We start from the raw sequence: 19,492 nt of genomic DNA, 5'->3' as shown, positions 1-19,492 counted from the left end.
AAGGAGCAGAATAGCTAGCATTAGACTGTTCCCATTTATATTCAAAGCCACGAGCATACCTAACTGGAAAGGCATTCTCTTTAAGCCACACAAACAAATCCAGTGGAAATGACAGGTCCCTTACAAAGCAGGCCAGTGTCTCATCTCAAAGTCCACTCCCCATCCTGGGGCACACTTCGTAAGTCCAAATGTCAAGTATTAACCTAGATGGATTAGAGGACGAGGAGGGGTGGTAAGACGTCCTAGAGTCAACCTCCAATAATGGCCAAGACCCTGACCTCTTTGCTCTGTTCTCTCCTGGCCTCCAGAACACAAGGGATCATGGAAAGTCTAAGATTTTATCAAGTGCCTCCAGCTCTGGTGTCCAAGTGTCCAGCAAATCCCTATCTTCTAGAAATGGGTAAGACATTGTGCTCTTCCTAGAACAGAGGTACCCATCCCCACTCACATGCTGGCAGGAAATCAGCTACAGACATCTCTCAGGGAAGTCACGGGGAGGAGAGGACCTGGCAGAGGGTTCCAGTTCATTAATGCTACCTCAGAGGGTATAAGAGACCAAATCAGCAGTAATATTTTTAGACTGATTGTTAACTTTCTCTACTTTCAACCTTCTATGCCAACTCCTGTCGGTTTTACAGCTGAGTCACTGTTCGAATTTTTGGAAGCCTTCCCCAAGAGTACAAAGGCACCTGAAGTGTGATGGCAGCATTAGCAATGGCAACAAGGGCCTGGCAGTGAATGCCTGCATTGTAAGACTGTCTGAGCTTTAGCTTAGCTGAAGGAGACACTAGCCCCAAGACATGATAGTCAGATGCTTGTTATCTAATGGGAATAGTCTAATGGGGAAAAAAATCTAATGGGGAAAATCCAGACCGGGAGCCATTATTTCTAGCCTATAAGGCCGTATACCTGGAACCCTTCTTCTCTATCACCATCCTTGGTTCTAGGTTGCTCGCTCAGGATCTCTCTGAAGGAACAGGAAGAGGGGAGAGTAGCATTCATTCCAGGTATGAAAACAGACCACTCTGCCTGTGACCCCAAATCTGCAACTCTATACCATATCTCTACTGTGGCAGTAATCAGTGTGGGCTTCTCCCTCCAACTGTGGATCCCACAAGTTCAAGTTAGTGACAATCACAGCCTTTCTCCCCAGTATAACTCGCAATCTTGATCATCAGGCAAGTTCCATTACCTGCAGAAAAGACATATTCATGTCCCTTGTAAGGTCAGCACACATCCTGCCCCTGTTACTAACCACCTCAACTTCTTTCTCACCTAGGAGTCCTCCCTGGCCACACTGCTTCCCAGGTTCTCCCTCCTCTGCACTGAAAGCTTTCCCAAATAGACTACTTGACTCCACGATAGAGCTCATCCTCCACTGTATGATGAAAACTTTGTATAAGTACATCACCATCCCCTAGAAGCTACAGGGTCTAAGATACTGATCTTTGAAAAATTTGTCCATCCAACTATATCAACACAAGCGGGAGGCAGAAGAATGGGAAAGACCTTGTCTGAACTCTGCAGTGAAAAAACACCCAGGATTAAACACAGTGGCTCAGCACTCATCACTCATTCAAAAAATATGTATTAGCCATTAGCCAAGCACTATTCTACTGCTGGGAATACAGTAGTGGAGAACTGGGAGTTGAGGAAGATTTACAAGACACCTTTGGTTGGACCGAGGAAGTCCATGTTCCACACAGGAGAAACCTAACCCCGTTCTGAAAGTCACCTCAGAATGGTTGTTTGGAAGAAGCTTCAGATGAAAATTGCTGAAGACTCCCGGCTCATCTTAGGCTGATCTAGCCTGCAGATCAGTGGGGAGCCTGCAAGTGACACAGCACAGGAAAACATTCCATTCACTGATTAGCAGTTAGAGTAGAAAACCAAAGCGTGGGGCCAGGCACGGTGGCTCACACCTGTAATCCCAGCATTTTGGGAGGCCGAGGTGGGTGGATCACAAGGTCAGGAGTTCAAGACCCACCTGGCCAAGATGGTGAAACCCCATCTCTACTTAAAAAAAAAAAAAAAAAAAAATTAGCTGGGCGTGGTGGCGGGCGCCTACAATCCCAGCTTCTTGGGAGGCTGAGGAAGAGAATTGCTTGAACCCAGGAGGCAGAGGTTGCAGTGAGCTGAGATCGTGCCACTGCACTCCAGCTTGGGCGACAGAGTGAGACTCCATCTCAAAAAAAAAAGAAAAGAAAAGAAAACCAGAGTGTGAACAAATTAGTCTTCAAGGGACTTCTAAAGGGGAGTGGGAGAAAACAGACATGCCTTCTGGCATCCTTAGACTGCACATCTGGTCTGCCCACTGGGCTTCTGTACAAGGCATCATTAAGAGAGTAATTGTTTCCAGGTCCCCCAAAGTAGTCTCAGTCACCTCACTCTTCTGCTGAATAACGCTGCACACAGAAGAGTCACAAGGGGGAAGGCAGGAAGACAAATCCAGCGGGTGGTACAGCTGATCAGCTGCGACTCAGGGATCAAGATGAGGCTGGAACTGTCTACCATATGCCCTCGCCTTCAGAGATCTCATCAAGGGCGCACATCACCTCTAGCTGAATAGCCCCTGTAGTAGTATATGGTTACTTTAAGTTTTCTCACCCAATATGTTAGGGTTCTGCTAATAGGACCACAGGTGTAACAGGAAGCATATGAGTTTCGTAAACAGACACCTGGGTTAGAATTCTGAGTCTTTCAGTAGTTATGTCACTTTGGGCACTTTGTAACCTCTGTGAGCCTATTTGCTCATCTGTGCAAGCATTAAAATCATGTGATGTACTTAGCACAAAAAGTAGTCGATAAATGGTGGTTATTAGTCACTCCATCCCCCATTCCAGGATACGGAGGACAGCTTCCCACAGCCCTTCTGTTCCATTACAGATCTTAAGACATTGCTAAGCAGGACAAGGGTAACCCTGGACATGAGAAAGGGTAGCACTGGGGTATGAGAAAAACGCACTATAACACTAATCTTGCCCCACAAGGCTTTCTTTCCATCAAGGGATGGTGCCTCAGGGTAGGCACAGTCTAGAAGAGAAAGACCCCACATCCAAGCCCATGCAGACCTTGCAGGTACAATTCTCAAAAACAGACTCTATTCCAGGGTCTTCTTGCGGGACTCTGAGGCTAAGGAAATCTAGATAGCAGAAGTACTCTGGCCCCTGGACAATGGTATCCACCTAATAGCCTCAAGCTAAGAATCCAATGAAAGGTTGTTACAATGAAGAAAATCCTTAGGGGAAAACATGAAAGCCCCTATCATAGTAGCTATCATGTAGCACTTGGTATACTTCTTCATTTCTTTTCCTTTTATAGCTATGGAGATTCTTAAAGGTAACAATTTTATCTTATTCAATGTTGTACTTCCAGTGCTGCACACAACAAATGCTCAATGTTTGCCAAATGAATTTAGCCAACAGCCCTACTATCTCCAACCTTGCTCATTACTTAAGAATGGTAGAAGACGGTCAGATGTGATGCCATAGCTGCCTTGGGCAATGTATCACCAAGCAGAGCTCAAGGAATAAGCCTGCATCTTTGTCTTTACAGAGAGACAACAGTGTAACAGGGTATCTGCAAGGATAACTTCGAAAATGCCCAGAGCTATTGGAATCCTCCTCCCTCACTGAAGCAACTGAGCTAGCTGGTTTTCAGACAGAAAGGCAGTGTAGGCACTGGAATGTGGGCTGCATGTTCCCGCATTGCTGGTGAGGGTGCACGATCTGGCACTGCAGCTGGCTGGTGGGAGGGCTGCATCCTACTCCAGGAGGTAGTAACCTCATGTGGGCTTTCCAAGAAGGCCCAGGGAAAGAAGAGCGATGGCTGTCACCACAGTTCCAAAACCAAAGGCAACATGACGATCAGGGATGGGTGTGTCCTCAACCCTCAGAAAGGAAAACATACCCACACTAACCTGCCTACACAGCCAGATCATACCGCTGGGGCAACTCTGGTTCTGGACCTTATGAATTCTGAGGCTCAGGCTGCAGTCCCTCCCTGGTCCACAAAATCATGTAATATTTATCACTAAAGTGTTTGGCATGGAAAGTGGAAAAGAAAAACCATTTATATTTCAGAGACAAACAGCTACAAGCACAGGCCTTTCAGGTGGTGGTGAAGCTGTGGATATTATAACTAGATCCAAGCTACTTTTAATAGCTGAATTTCACAGCAACTTTCAGACCAGGCTCTCCAAGCCCTAAGTTGGACACACCTGCATTCCTATGGGCCCAATGCTATAATGTATTTCAGAAAGAGCACTGCAGCTTAGAGAACCAGGGCCAAAGAAGGGCTATACTTAAACCTGATGCCAGTGAAAGACAGTGCCTTGTGGTCAAACACTGATCACCCACAGACAGGTACCCATCTCCTGTGTGAGCTCTTCTATCTTTTGCTCAGATACTTGCTTACCCAGGGGAACAGGGCAGTTACTGACCTTTCTGGAAAATCCCGAGTCAGTAGAAGGCCAGTACTTCAAGAAACCCTATCTTAACCCAGAGGTAGTTACTTAAGGTAAAGCTCTCCCCATCCACAACCACATAAAACAATTTCAATACCCCTCCCCTAAATGGGGTTTTACCAAAACAACTGGGCGTTAAAATGCCTAACAGACACAACAGGCCCAGGCTCTGCAAAGCACTCTAAAAAAAGACCTGCACCAAACAGGGTGGAGGCCACAGAAATCAACAAGACAGTACCTTGCTGCCATGGCTGCCGGTTCCTGGACCAGGGAGGGAAGGGAAGGACAGCAGGCTTGGTGTTTCCCACTGTCAGCACCAACAGCAAATGGCTGCACCACCCCCCTTCCCCACCCACTGCCCCTTACCACCTTTCCATTTTCCTAAAGTATCTGCTGCCAATACCTCTTTATTATAATTTACATAAAGCAAAATACGTAGGTTGTAAGTATACCTGTAGTGTTTAAGTTCACATTTCTTCCTGAATACTCCACAACTTGCATTTGGGCAACCCTCCTCCTTGTACCACAAGAGGGAAATAAATGGGTAACAGAAGGTCTAAGCAGAAGCAGTTTAAGGGGGGGCTGCCAAGAAGTCCCTTTCGTTTGACCCCATTGAATCCTATCAAGAAGACAAGGGATCCTAAAGGGGAGTGGCTCTTCTTTTATCCAGCTGGTCACTCTCAACACAAAGGGAAAAAAAAAAGGTTCTAGAGCTGGGAGTTACCCCACCCCACTTACCCTGCCTACACCTTTCCAGGATCAATGCTCTGAACCCTATGTTAAGTCAATTCCAAATATCCCAGCGCATTATCCAGCCTCATCCGAGATTAAAATCCGTCCTTTGCCATGATTCAGAGACCACTCACTCTTCATATAACTCCCTGGTTTTTAAAACCACTGAGTAATTTTGGTCATCCAGTAATCAACCCCTTAACTTCCCCTCCCCCACCTAAAAGTGTTTTGCTTCATCATCTCCAAGACAGGCCTGGACACCAGGGGGTTAGCTGGATCTTTTCTGCATAACGCCATCACCTTGGGGACCCTCCTCAGGGCCACTCCAGGTGCAGACTAACAACTCCAGGAAATTTATCAGGGTAACTGGAAGAGCTATGCCTGCCTTTACGCGGAGCCATCTGTCCTGCCACACTCACAGCTAGCATTTCCATCTCTTGCAAAACAGCTCCATGTTGTATGTGTGTATGGTAGGGAGTGATGCAAAGGGGAACAGAACAACTGTTGCTGTGGATAGCTTCATTCACCACCCCCATGCATCCCCTTACCCCAGCCAACTCATCCTCTGGCACTCACCCGAGTGTGTGCTGCTCTGGGCTGAGGAATCTGAGTCCTGGGTGCTCCAGGGTCGGTCCCAGCCTGTCAGACTGAGGGACTGCAGGCCAAGGCACAAGTCATTTGCATCTGGGAGGCCACGGGAAGATTCTTGCGCAGAGGTTGGGAAAAGCATCCTGCTTGTAACTGTTTCTTCAGAGTCCTGGAAGTCTGCTTTGGACAGGAGCACAGCAGAAATCTCAGAGTTAAGGGCTGTTTTCCCCAATATTATCAACAGTAAATGTTATTAATAATAGTTTCCCCAGCCTCACGGGCCAGACATCCAAGCTGGCTGGATGCTGCAGCCGCTGCCTCTGCACTTTTGGGGGCGTTGGGTCAAGAGCGGTTGCCATACAGGCCCCCTCCCCTCACACACACACCCCTATCCCGTCTGCATTACAGACTGGGCCAGCATGTGATCAGGCTGCTGATGCTTCCCGCTGCCAGTGACATCAGCCGGCTGAGCTGTGCAATAGAGAGCGGCATCATCCCTCACAGAACGGGGGAGGAGCAGGAGGGGACGACAGGGAGGAGACTTGCCTCCCAGGGAAAGACAGCACAACAGCTACTTGGAATAGTCCCGGTGCAGTGCCGGTAAGTCTGGGTTGCAAGGCAGCGACCTTCGGTCTCCAGCAATGGTGGCCAAGCAGCCCTCAGGAACGACTGAAGTCCTCTCCGCCGACAGCAGAGCCAAAGCAGCCGAATGCCTGCTTGTGTGGCTCTGCCCTCCTGCCCCTCCCTTTCCCTCCCTCTGCTCTCCACCCCCAAACCCAAAAACACTCTAGTCCTGGACTCTCTCCAGCTGCTGGCTCAAGCCCTGGCTTTGCAGCCCAATGCAAAGCTTCACAGTCCTGCTAGCAAAAATCTGTGCTCCAAGAGGCCCCTGAGCAGCACCCTGACACAGCAGTGTTTACCACTGAGGAACAAGATAACCTTCAGAAAAACACTGTATACTTGGACTCTGGGGAACAACACCTGGTGTTCCAGGCTTGTCTAGAGCAGCTTATCACAGAGAAAGGGGGTAAGCTTTGGCAGAGTGGGGGAGAGTCACTGGGCTGTTCCAGGTACATCTTGTAGGACATGGCCCACAACCCACATGCCAGAGTGAGACCTGCCCTGACTAGGATAATCCCTGTGCCAAGACTCCCTCATCCCAACAAGATGGGTATTAGTCATGAGCAGATACTGTGGCCCAGCTCCTCCCCTCCCCTCTTGCAACTGTAGGTACAGCTGAAGAAACACTCTCAAAGCAGCGTCTGACAAACCAAGAGAAACAGTCTCTGAAGTATTGTTAATTAGAAACATCAAACTCTGAAACTTAGTCACCTAGCTCTGTCAATATTGCTTCTCTTGCCCTTCCAGGAGCCCTGAGAATGATACAGGGCAGCTGTGAGGGCCACTGATGCCTCCAATGCCCAGGCCCTCTCTCAGAGGTGTTGCACAAGACCAATGCTTTAGTTCTGTGGCCACTCACAGCTCCAGCAACAAAGTCTAAGAATATTCAGCTTCTGGAGCTTCCGCCATTTCCCCTTTGCCATCTCCTCCCACATCGGTCCTTTTCCAACATGTGCCCTGGGTCACTGGGCTTCTTCTTCATAAAGGAGGATAGGGCAACAGGCCCAGACTCACCAGGCAGGCTGCTCACACCTGGACTCAGCTGGTAGCACTCCACCTGCTTGTTCTCTGCTGTTGCAAGGAGAAGCAAGCAGATACAGGAAGCATGCCCACCTGAGACCTCCCATGGCAGGGTCGAGAAAATGCTGCTGCCATAGGAATAGCTGGTTCAGAACTTCCTGCAGTACACCCTGTGTCCACAGGCACTCAGGCATAGCCTAGAAGGGAAAATTGTCAGTCTCCTTCCTTTGGAGATTTCTTTTTTTAAAGCTTTGCTGCTGTGTCATCCATCCACATTATTCCTGCTGGCTGTAGATATTCTGCTTGTCCCCTATCTGTGTTTGTCAAAGCCTTGTTCATCACTGCAAAGGCCTACCAAGAATCACCCATACTGGTGCTGCCCCTACCCCCTGACTACTCTTCTCCTGCTTCTCTGTGTTCACCCTTTCCTCAAGCTAAGGATATATTTTAGACTTCACCCACACGTATTAGTTACCAAAGCAGAATGCTTCCTTTAAAAACATCCATATTTAAGTATCTATTCCCCCCTAAACCAAGTATCTATATAATCCCCTCATACCCCAATCTGAGGGCATCTATGTCTAGAAGCAGCCATTCTCCAACCGTTAAAATCAGGGTAACTGTGCATATGATTACCCCCATCCCTCATGAGGAGAGAATCAACTCAATATACAGTGATCTACATATATTGAGTAGCAATATAAAGTATGGCAGACCAGCAATATGAGCATCACCAGGAGCTTGTTATAAATACTCTCAGGCCCCACCCAAGACTGACAGAATTGAGATCTGCATTTTAACAAGATCCCCAGTTAATATACATGTATGCAAAAAAAGTTGGAGCAGTCAGGTGTGGTGGCTTATGCCTATAATCCCAGAACTTTGGGAAGATCGCTTGAGCCCAGGAGTTCAAGGCAGCAGTGAGAGCCATGATTGCACCACAGTACTCCAGCCTGGGCAACAAAGCAGTCCCCATCTCAAAAGTTTGAACGGTACTGATATATACAACTAACGCAATCCTCCCACCCCAAGCTGAAAGAACGCAGGCCTGAACAACAGGTCTGTTAAACCTATTGAGGACCAAATGGCTACATGAATCCAAGAGCTTGGAGTTTTACACACAGTATAACTCCACCCTCACCCCCACAACCCCCACCACAGACCTCACCTTCCTCCTTATCTAGACATTCCTCAATCTGTTGTTTCTTCCAGATAAAGGTTTTCCCCATCATTGTAGGATTCCTTCACTAGATCCAACTCAATGGAGGCCATACCTGTTAAAACCATTAGTGTGGCAGGCTGGAAAAATCAACAGCTTTAGACGACTGACAGACCTTGCTCTGCTCACCAGGTCTACCACTGTGTCTTTCTGAGCATTGTTTCTTCTTTAGAGATGCAACACTAGCCACCTTTTAGGTGTTTTGTGAGGATTAAAGAAAATATCTGAGGCCAGGTGTGGTGGCTCATGTCTGTAATACCAGCAATTTGGGAGGCCAAGGCAGGCAGATCACTTGAGGTCAAGAGTTCAAGACCAGTCTGGCCAACATGGTGAAACTGTCTCTACTAAAAATACAAAAAACATTAGCCAGGCACGGTGGCACACACTGGCAGTCCCAACTACTTGGGAGGCTGAGGCAGAAGAATTGCTTGAGCCCGGGAGGGGGAGAGGTTGCAATGAGCCGAGATTGTGCCACTGCACTCCAGCCTGAGCAACAGAGCTAGACTCGGTCTCAAAAAAAAAAAAAAAAGAAAAAAAAAATCATAAACCATGTTCATGTACTGGAAGACTCAACAGTGCTAAAAAGTGATACCCGCAAAATTAATATACAGATGTTCCTCAACTACAGTGGGGTTATGGTCTGATAAACCCATTGTAAATTGAAAATATTATAAATTGAAAATGCATTTAAATACATCTAATTTACTGCACATTATAGCTTAGCCCTACCATAACCGTGCTCAGAAAACTGACACTAGCCTACAGTAGGACAAAATAATTTAACACAAAACCTGTATTATAATAAAGTGATGAACACCTCATGTAATTTATTGAATACCGTAATGAAAATAAAAACAGAAAGGTCGTATGGATACTCAAAGTACAGTTTCAACTGAATGTGTTGATATGCATTCACACCATCATCATGTCAAAAAACCTAAGTTGAACCATCCTAAGTCTGGGACCATCTGCACATTGGTGTAATCCCAATATACCAGACTTACAGCAATTCATTGGGGAAAAGCTTTTTAACAAATGGTGCTGAAACACCATATGGGGAGGAGGGAATAAACTCTGACCTATACACAAACTTAATTTAGTAGATATCAGAGACATAAAAGTGAAAACTAAATATAAACTATAAAGCTTCTCTAAGAAGCTTTATGACTTGGTAGGGGAGAGAGAATGCATAGAAACAAGGATTTCTTTATGTAGAGTACAGAAAGCAATGATCATGGAGAAAGTTGATAAGCTGACCTTATCACAATAAAAAACTTCTGCTCATCAAGATACCATTAAGAAAATAAGCAAGCCACAAACTATGAGAAAATATCCACAACCATATCTGACAAATCAGTAAAAGACATCTTAACTGAGAAGTAACAAAATCTCAATTGTTAAAAGTCACAAAATCTGAAAAGCACTTCACAAGGATTATATAAATGGCCAATAAGAACTTCAAAAAGTGCTCAACATCATTAGTCAAAGAAATCCAAGTTAAAACCACAGTGAGACACTACTGCACACCTACTAGATGGCTAAAATTAAAGACTGTACCACATCTTGCCAACATTTGATGTTGTCAAAGCTTCATTACCATAAATGGTACATCCACCTGGTACTTATGAAAACACTTATATATTTTCTTCCTTTTCAATGGGAGAAAAGGTATATCCACTTTGAAAAATGGTCTGCCCATTTCTTACACAACTAAACACATATTATCCTACGATCCAGAAATTCTACTCCTAGGAATTCAACTAAGAGGAGTAAAAGTGTATGTCTAATAAAACACCTGTGCAAGAATAGTAATAGCAACTTTATTCATAATCAACCAAACCTGGATTCAGTCCATGTGAGAATCAACAGAACAAAATGTAGTACATGCATATACCATACCATTACTCAGCAATAAAAAGGATAATACAGGCAACAAGATAATTGTGGTGAGTGAAAAACGCCGTACATAAATTACATATGTATATAATTCCACTTATTTGAATTTTTAGAACAGACAAAACTAATAAATGGTGAAAAAAATCAGGTGGTTGCCTCTGGCAGAAAGCAAGGGGGTAGATTAGGAAGGGGTACAAGGGAAGTAGCTGAGGTGATGCTAACAGTGTGTCTATTTTGACGAGAGTGGGGATACATCAGTCAGAATGGATCTAATGACACATTTCGAATTTGTGCACTTCACTGCATATAAAGTTTACCTCAAAAAAGTTATAAACAAATATAGTATTGAATACTAGTTAATGATATGCATGCTGAAGGATTTTGGGGTAAACTGTACCAATGTCTACAATTTACTTTGAAACAAATCGTAAAAATAAGATGTAATGGTTAAGTGGTTAGGGGGCTAAATAAATGAAAAGATATGTGATAAGGCAAATATGACAAAATGTTCATTGTTCAATCTAGGTGGCATTACAGGTGTTCACTTTATAATTCTTTTAGTTTTTCTGTATGCTTGAAAATGTTAATAAAATGTTGAGAAAAAAATAAAGTCAGACTTTTTCTGGAAAAAAAAAGTCTGACTGAACTAATTGGTCTGACAATAAGAACTGACTCCAGGCTGGGTGTGGTGGCTCATACCTGTAGTCCCAGCACTTTGTGAGGCCAATGCAGGTGGACAGCTTGAGCCAATGAGTTTGAGACCAGCATGGGCAACATGGCAAAACCCCATCTCTAATAAAAATACAAAAAATTAGCCGGGCATGGTGGTGTGCACCTGTAGTCACAGCTAATTGGGTGGCTGAGGTGGGAGGATCACTTAAGCCTAGGAGGCACTCCAGCCTAGGTGACAGAGTGAGACCCTGTCTCCAAAAACAGAACTGATTCCATTAAATGAGGTATTATAGTAGACATTTTTTCCTATAAAGTTAAATCTATAGGTCCATGGTTTTGACAAAATATACTTAAAGCAAATGGTAAGATAAAATCATTTTTAAATAGCATGTTGGGTTGGCCGGGTGCTGGCTCAAGCCTGTAATCCCAGCACTTTGGGAGGTCGAGACGGGTGGATCACGAGGTCAGGAGATCAAGACCATCCTGGCTAACACGGTGAAACCCTGTCTCTACTAAAAAATACAAAAAACTAGCCAGGTGAGGTGGCGGGCGCCTGTAGTCCCAGCTACTCGGGAGGCTGAGGCAGGAGAAGGGCGTAAACCCGGGAGGCGGAGCTTGCAGTGAGCTGAGATCCAGCCACTGCGTTCTAGCCCGGGCGACAGAGCGAGACTCCGTCTCAAAAAAAAAAAAAAAAAATGGCATGTTGGCAAAGGTATGCTTTGTTTGGCTTCTGCAGCTGAGGCTATAGGCACACCACTATGTCCAAGTATTTTCATTGTTTTGTACAGACAGGGTCTCACTATGTTACCCAGGTTGGTCTCGAACTCCTGGGCTCAAGGGATCCTCCCACCTCAGCCTCTCAAAGTGCTGGGATTACAGGTGTGAACCACTGTGCCTGACTGCAAAGGTATATTTTTAACCTAAAATTTTTTTTTAAATTTCCTACAAATGTTGCACAAAAACTATTTTAAGTTTTCTCAATCTTTTACGTAGACTGAGTTAAGATGTGTCTAAGTGAAGGACAGACATAGTAATAATCTCAAATCTGCTTTTTAAAAATTTTTTGAGATGGATTTTTAGAAACAGAATCTTGCTCTATCAGGCTGGAATGCAGTGGCATAAACACAATTCACTGCAGACTAGACTTCCAGGCTTCAGTGATTCTCCTACCTCAGCCTCCCAAGTAGCTGGGACTACAGGTGCATGCCACCATACCCAGCTAGTTTTTTTGGGGGGGTATATTTTTGTAAAGACGAGGTCTTGCTATGTTGCCCAAGCTATTCTCAGGCTCTTGAGCTCAAGTGATCTGCCTGCCCCAGCCTCCCAAAGTGCTGGGATTACAGGCGTGAGCCACTGCATTCAGCCTCATCTGAAAAATATAGCACTGATAAAGCTATATTGATAAAGCATTCTTGGTATAGTTAGGAAACTGAGTAATTCCATGTCTGGTATGACTAGGTAAAAAATCTTTTCACAAATTAGCTGGTTTTCAGGTCTTTCTTTTCAACAAATATGAAGGAGGAATGAATGCAACTTAGCCAGTAGCTGACTAAAAATAATAAATGACTAATTCTTTGCACATAACTAAGAGATCAAAGAATTGTATTAACTAGTTCATTCCCCATCTACTTATTTTATGTGAACAAGTTTACTCAGGGCACAAACCTATGGAAACAAAATGTATATATATAGTGTTGAAAATCCCAAGTTGGCCGGGCACAGTGGCTCACGCTTGTAATCCCAGAACTTTGGGAAGCCGAGGCAGGTGGATCAGTGGAGGTCAGGAGCTCGAGACCAGACATGGCGAAACCCCATCTCAACTAAAAAATACAAAAATTAACCGGGTATGGTGGCGTGCACCTGTAGTCCCAGCTACTCAGGAGGCTGAGGCAGGAGAATCACTTGAACCCGAGAGGTGGAGGTTGCAGTGAGCCAAGATCATGCCACTGCACTCCAGCCTGGGCAACAGACTCTGTCTCAAAAAAAAACAAAACAAAACCAAAAAACAAAAAAAAAACACCCAGGTCATTCCAGCAATAAGTCAGTCATCCAAATTTACATGTTTTTTGTTTTGTTTTTTGAGAGACAGTCTCACTCTGTCGTCCTGAGTGCAATGGCAAAATCTTGGCTTACTACAACCTCCACCTCCCAGGCTCAGAAAATTCTTCTGCCGCAGCCTCCCGAGTAGCTGGGATAATACACATGCACCACTATGCCCAGCTAATTGTTGAACTTTTAGTAGAGACAGGGTTTCACCATGTTGGCTAGGCTGGTCTTGAACTCCTGACCTCAGGTGATGCACCCCCCTCGGCCTCCCAAAGTGCTAGGATTACAGGCATGAACCACTGTGCCCAGCCTTAAAACTACACGAGATTTTAAAAGACCTCAATTTATGTCATTAAAAACTATTTCCAGGCTAGGTGTGGTGGCTCACATCTGTAATCCCAACACTTTAGGGGGCTAAAGCAGGAAGATCACTTGAGCCCAGGAGTTCAAGACCAGCCTGGGCAACACAGGAAGACCCCATTTCTACAAAAAGTAAGACAAATAGCTGGACATGGTGGCGTGTGTCTGTGGTCCCAGCTACTGAGGAGGTTGAGGCTACCATGAGCCGTGATTGCGCCACTGCACTCTGGCTTAGGCGACAGGTACCTTGTCTCAAAAAAACAAAACAAAACAAAACAAAAAAACAAGCATTTCCAATAAACAATTATTAAAGAATACAATTTTATCAAGGTTTATAACATTTATATTGTCTTAACTGCACTACTGATCGTCATTATTGTCTTTGAGACACAGGAAATAATTTAAAATTTCAGTTTATGTACTTTTGTTGTTAGAGAAGTATGACGTGATCAACAAAAGACTCTCAAGCACAAAATATTACGTTAGGATAAAACTCAGCAGGAGAAGTGGACTACAAATACTAGTAGAAAAGAAATAATGGGCCAGGCGTGGTGGCTCACGCCTGTAACCCCAGCACTTTGGGAGGCTGAGGTGGGCGGATCACGAGGTCAAGAGATCGAGACCATCCTGGCCAACATGGTGAAACCCCTTCTGTACTAAAAACACTAAAAATTAGCTGGACGTGGTGGTGCGCACCTGTAGTCCCAGTTGCTCGAGAGGCTGAGGCAGGAGAATCGCTTGAACCTGGAAGGCAGAGGTTGCAGTGAGCTGAGATCGCGTCACTGCACTCCAGCCTGGCAACAGGGCAAGATTCTCACTCAAAAAAAAAAAAAAAAAAAAAAGAAGGAGGAAGAGGAAAAAAAAATAATGAAATTTCCCCGTTAAAGAACTGGTTTACATATTTTAAAATAGATAATAGGTATCAAACCTCTCTACTATTGTAAATCTACAGTTTTCACTTACAATAAAAATGTAGATACCAAGTTAAATACATAAGGGGTACCCTGTACTAAAAATTTTATTGTGGTAAAATATACATGAAGTTTACCACTCTAACCATTTCTGAGCATACAATTCAGAGGCACTAGTACATTCATACTTTTGTGCAAACATCACCACTATTCACCTCTAGAGCTTTTTTTACCCTAAGCTAAAACTTTGTACCATTAGACACTAATTCCCCACTACCCTCTCCTCCTGGCTCCTGGTTAGCATTATTTTACCTTGTCTCTATGGATTTGACTATTGTAGGGACCTCGTAAGTGGAATTATACAATATTTTTCCTTTGTATCAGGCTTATTTTACTTAGCATAACGTCTTCAAGGTTCCTCCATGTTATAGTACATCCCCAATTTTTTTTTTTTTTTTTTTTTTTTGAGACAGGGTATCCTTCTGTCACCCAGGTTGGGACGCAGTGGCGCAATAATGGCTCACTACCACCTCAGCCTCCCAGGATCAAGCAATCGTCCCACCTCAGCTTCTCAAGTAGCTGGGACCACAGATGCATGTTACCAGCCTGGCTAAATTTTTAGAGATAGAGGTCTCCCTGTGTTGCCCAGGCTGTTCAACTTCCGGGCTCAAGCGATCCACCCGCCTAGGCCTCCCAAAGTGCTGGAATTACAGGCATGAGCCACTGCCTGGCATGCATGCATTGATTCATGATTTTGCTATGTTGCCCAGGCTGTCCCCAAATCCCTAGGCTCAAATGATCCTTCCTTGCCTCACCCTCTCGAGTAGCTGGAACTACAGGTGTGCACCACTGTGCCAGGTTTCCTTTTTAAAGCCAATTTTGCATTGTACACATTTTATTCATCCATCCAATTCATCCACTGATAGACAGTTGGGTTGTTTCCCATTTCTACCTTTTGACTATTGTGAATAGTACTGTTATGAACACTAGCATACAAATATGTGTTCAAGTCCTTGCTTTCAATTATTTTGTGTGTATACCTAGAAGTGGAATTGCTGGATCATATGGTAATTCTATGTTTAATTTTTTTTGAAGCACCATACTCTTTTCCCCAGCAGCAGTACCATTTTACATTTCCACCAGCAATGCACAAATGTTCTAATTTCTCCATATCCTTGCCGACAATTTATATTTTGTTTTAATAATGGCCATCCTAACAGGTGTAAACTGGTATCTCATTGTGGTGTACATTTTTTTAAAAATTAGTCTGTACAAAAATGAAGATTGCTGTTGCCTAATTCATGAATCCCGAATGTTTTTAAAAATCTCCCCCACACCAGGTTTTTGTTGAATTGCTTTTGTTGAATTGCCATCCAAGTGGTCCTAAAGGCAATGGCATCTTCTCGCAGGATTCCACCTCACTAGTTACAGTGATGGTCCCATAGGTAAGTATCTGACTCAAGCTGGGCAAGAATTACCCATCCCCATGGCCACAGAGACCAGTCCAGGTATGGGCATGACTTAAGCCAAGCTAGCTGGGTATCTTTCCTTGAGATTTTTCTAACTGTATATAGTGGAAGAAAACTATTTCCTGATTGTCCATGATGCCAAAGGATGTGAACATACACCCTTTCTCATAACTGGCAACTCTGCAAAAGGAGATAATGAATCTCACACTGGGAAATGAGCAGAGGAAAGACAGAAATAGGCAAAATTGGAGGCCACAGATTCAGTATCCCTAGCTTTCCAGTAATTCTTTCCTACTCTGTGAGCTTTGTATCAACAGCCTTCCAACATACCCCACATTTTACTAAAGTAGTTCTAATTGCGTGTTTGACTGCTTACAAATGAGAGTGTTCTGTGTAATTCAGGCCCTTTAGCAAGGATAGAGCAAACAAGTAACTACTGCATGCAGGATAAAAATCTCTGGGACAAAAGCCCTTTATGTCCTGGCACCAGCTGAGAAAGTCAGCCACAAAAGAAAGCAGGAAAGAAGCTTGAAGACCAGACCACCTTGTCAAATTCCTCGCCACCACCCATCTTTTTTTTTAGAAGAAAGCACACGAGGCTCAGAGATGGCCATAAGCCACAAAGCTACTAAAAGGCAGAGGTGAGATCCAAATCTCAATTTGTTGGTCTCAAATACAGGGACTAACTGCTCCCCCGACCCCTCTCCCACGATGGGACACGTTCTAGACCCAGGTCTACACTCATACATAATAACCCTACTCAGACCTGTTTTATCAGTAAGTTAGCAAAGGATCCCTTTTCTGCACTCAGGTCCACATGCTGTGTACTAAACCCATCCCATCATACTAGAAGTTCAATTTTTTTTTTTTTTTGAGACAGAGTCTCCCTCTGTCGCCCAGGCTGGAGTGCAGTCGTGCGATCCCCACTCACTGCAAGCTCTGCCTCCCGGGTTCACGCCATTCTCCTGCCTCAGTCTCCTGAGTAGCTGGGACTGCAGACACCCGCCACCACGCCTGGCTACGTTTTTGTATTTTTAGTAGAGACTGGGTTTCACCGTGTTAGCCAGGATGGTCTCGATCTCCTGACCTCATGATCTGCCCGCCTCGGCCTCCCAAAGTGCTGCAGGAGTTCAATTCTTAACACTAACTCCCTCACCCTCCCCACTACTCTCTCCACAATCTGCTACTTATTCAGCAGAAAGTCAATTTCACATTCTGGTGTTTCTAAGATTTTGCTGCCATGTGCATATATTACTTTCAAAGGTGATAATTTTACTTCTTACCCATGGAGAGCAAAAAAGACGACTGCTGATTCAAGGCTAGCATCATCCAATCTATTGCTTATGGTATGGGAGAGTTCTGAAGCAGACCATCCTGAAGACTATGGTTCAGAGTCCTTGAATATAACATGCCATCTAGGTTGTAGGTAAAAACTAGTTTTAGTAAAACTAGTATAACTAAAACACAATGAAACGTTACTTTACCTGACACTACGCTGTTCAAATTTGGGGTCTGCAGAAGTTCCTTAAACATCACATCAAATTGGAGACCCTTTACAGTGCCAACCACAAATGCATCTACAGAATATAAAAGCCAGTTATTTAAAACAGGAGGGCAGGGTATTTCCATATATTCCATATAGAGAGTAAGTTGGTACAACATTGTGGAGAGTAATCTGACAAAAACATGGAAAGCTTCGAAAAGATATTTATTATTTGATAAAGAAATACTACTTTTAGAAATTCATCCTATGTCCAAATAATCACAGATGCAGGCAAATGCTTTAACTTCAGGTACTTCTTATTAGTGTATAAAATAGGCACCTATTTAAACAAACTCCAAAATACGAAGACTGAAAGCCAGAGGTTCTTAACCTTTTTTGTATCATGAACCGTTTGGCAGTCTGCTAAAACCTATGGAAACCTAAGAAAAATGTTTCTAAACATACAAAATAGTAATAATATTGAAATAGTAAATAAATGTCAAATATGTACAAGATGTGTACAATAAAGGCATCAATATGAATTGTCTGATCATCCTATTGATACCAAATTATTAGGTCCTGCTAATATTGTGACTTATTGCCTAAACTTACAGTTAAAAGAAATGCGGCCGGGCACGGTGGTTCACACCTGTAATCTCAGAATTTTGGGAGGCCAAGGCGGGCAAATCACGAGGTCAGGAGATGGAGAACATCCTGGCTAACACGGTGAAACCCAGTCTCTACTAAAAATACAAAAAATTAGCCGCGCATAGTGGTGGGCGCTTGTAGTACCAGCTACTCAGGAGGCTGAGGCAGAAGAATGGCATGAACCTGGCAGGCAGAGCTTGCAGTGAGTGGAGATCACACCACTGCACTCCAGCCTGGGCGACAGAATGAGACTCCGTCACAGAAAAAAAAAAAAAAAAAAAAAAAAGCTACGTTTCAGTTAAACATCACTGAATATAAAGATACAAGTTTTTACCTGTCTAAATTATTGGACCCCCTGAATTCTATCCATGTAACCAGGTTAAGAATCCCATAACACAGGCCGGGTGCAGTGGCTCATACCTTTAATCCCAGCACTTTGGGAGGCAAAGGTGGGTGGATCACGTGAGGTCACGAGTTCAAGACCTGCCTGGCCAACATGGTGAAATCCCATCTCTACTAAAAATACAAAAATTAGCCAGGCGTGGTGGTGGGCACCTGTAATCTCAGCTACTCTGGAGGCTGAGGCAGGAGAATCACTTGAACCTGGGAGGCGGAGGTAACAGTGAGCCAAGATCACGCCACTGCACTTCAGCCTGGGCAAAACAGAGCAAGACTCCATTCAAAAAAAAAAATCCCATAATGCATCTATCTACACAATAAAATGCTACGTAGCCTTGAAAAGAGATATGAAAAATAAACACAGAAAGATAAAAGATAAAGAGGCAAACAGTGTGTTCAAAAGAGTTAATATACACGTTTGGGAAAAAAAAAAAAAAAAAAAAAACTGGAGAGATACACCAAAATGTTAACAATAGTTATTTCTGGGTAGTAAGATGACGTGATTTTTTTTCCCCTAATTTGTCTGTTTTCTTCTTCTTTTTTTTTTTTTTTTTTTTTACAGTGAACATACTGTAACAAGAAAAAAAAATGCAAGCTATTAAACTGGGTAAGGTGACTTAACATCCCCTAAATAAACTTGAGTTGTTTTTGCAGATAAAAGCCCATATTAGATTTCAAATTTGACATCAGGAGTTCAATGACAAAATGAAATTAGGATCATAAATTTAAATAAGCCACAAAACATTAAAAATAAGAGGGACTTTGGAGGCCATTTAGTGGAAGTCCTTTATTTCACAGTAGAAAGACCCTCCGCCCAGTACTAATTCTAGAAGCCTTAAGTGCTGATCTCTGCATAGTTCACTCTACCCCCATAAATGTACTCATTTATTCTCTAAACAAAATGATACAACATATCTACGTTTGGAAACTAGACCATATTCTCCAAAGTGGAAGTAATCCAGA

General features: G+C 43.8%; 1 protein-coding gene across 25 annotated transcripts in view; it reads right to left on the bottom strand.

The window, feature by feature from the left end:
* Nucleotides 1–19,492, bottom strand: part of CPEB1 (cytoplasmic polyadenylation element binding protein 1) — a 100,070-nt gene that overhangs the window by 21,767 nt on the left and 58,811 nt on the right. For 12 of the 25 annotated variants that reach the window (XR_012415296.1, XR_012415295.1, XM_073996581.1 and 9 more), the window contains exon 3: nt 5,774–5,962. Coding sequence is in view for 20 of the 25 variants with exons in the window: in XM_005560323.4 (XP_005560380.1) it covers nt 5,774–5,962 (189 nt within the window). In the remaining 5 variants the exon portion in view is untranslated. Of the gene's footprint in view, nt 1–5,773; nt 6,197–6,331; nt 6,497–19,492 lie in introns of those variants that run through there. The other 13 variants (XR_012415293.1, XR_012415294.1, XM_015453198.3 and 10 more) reach the window with 3 other exon arrangements.

The sequence above is a fragment of the Macaca fascicularis genome, chromosome 7 (assembly GCF_037993035.2).
Source record: "Macaca fascicularis isolate 582-1 chromosome 7, T2T-MFA8v1.1".
NCBI lineage: Eukaryota > Metazoa > Chordata > Mammalia > Primates > Cercopithecidae > Macaca > Macaca fascicularis.
The sequence above is the reverse complement of the archived record's forward strand: the minus strand, read 5'-3'. Positions and strand labels throughout refer to the sequence as shown.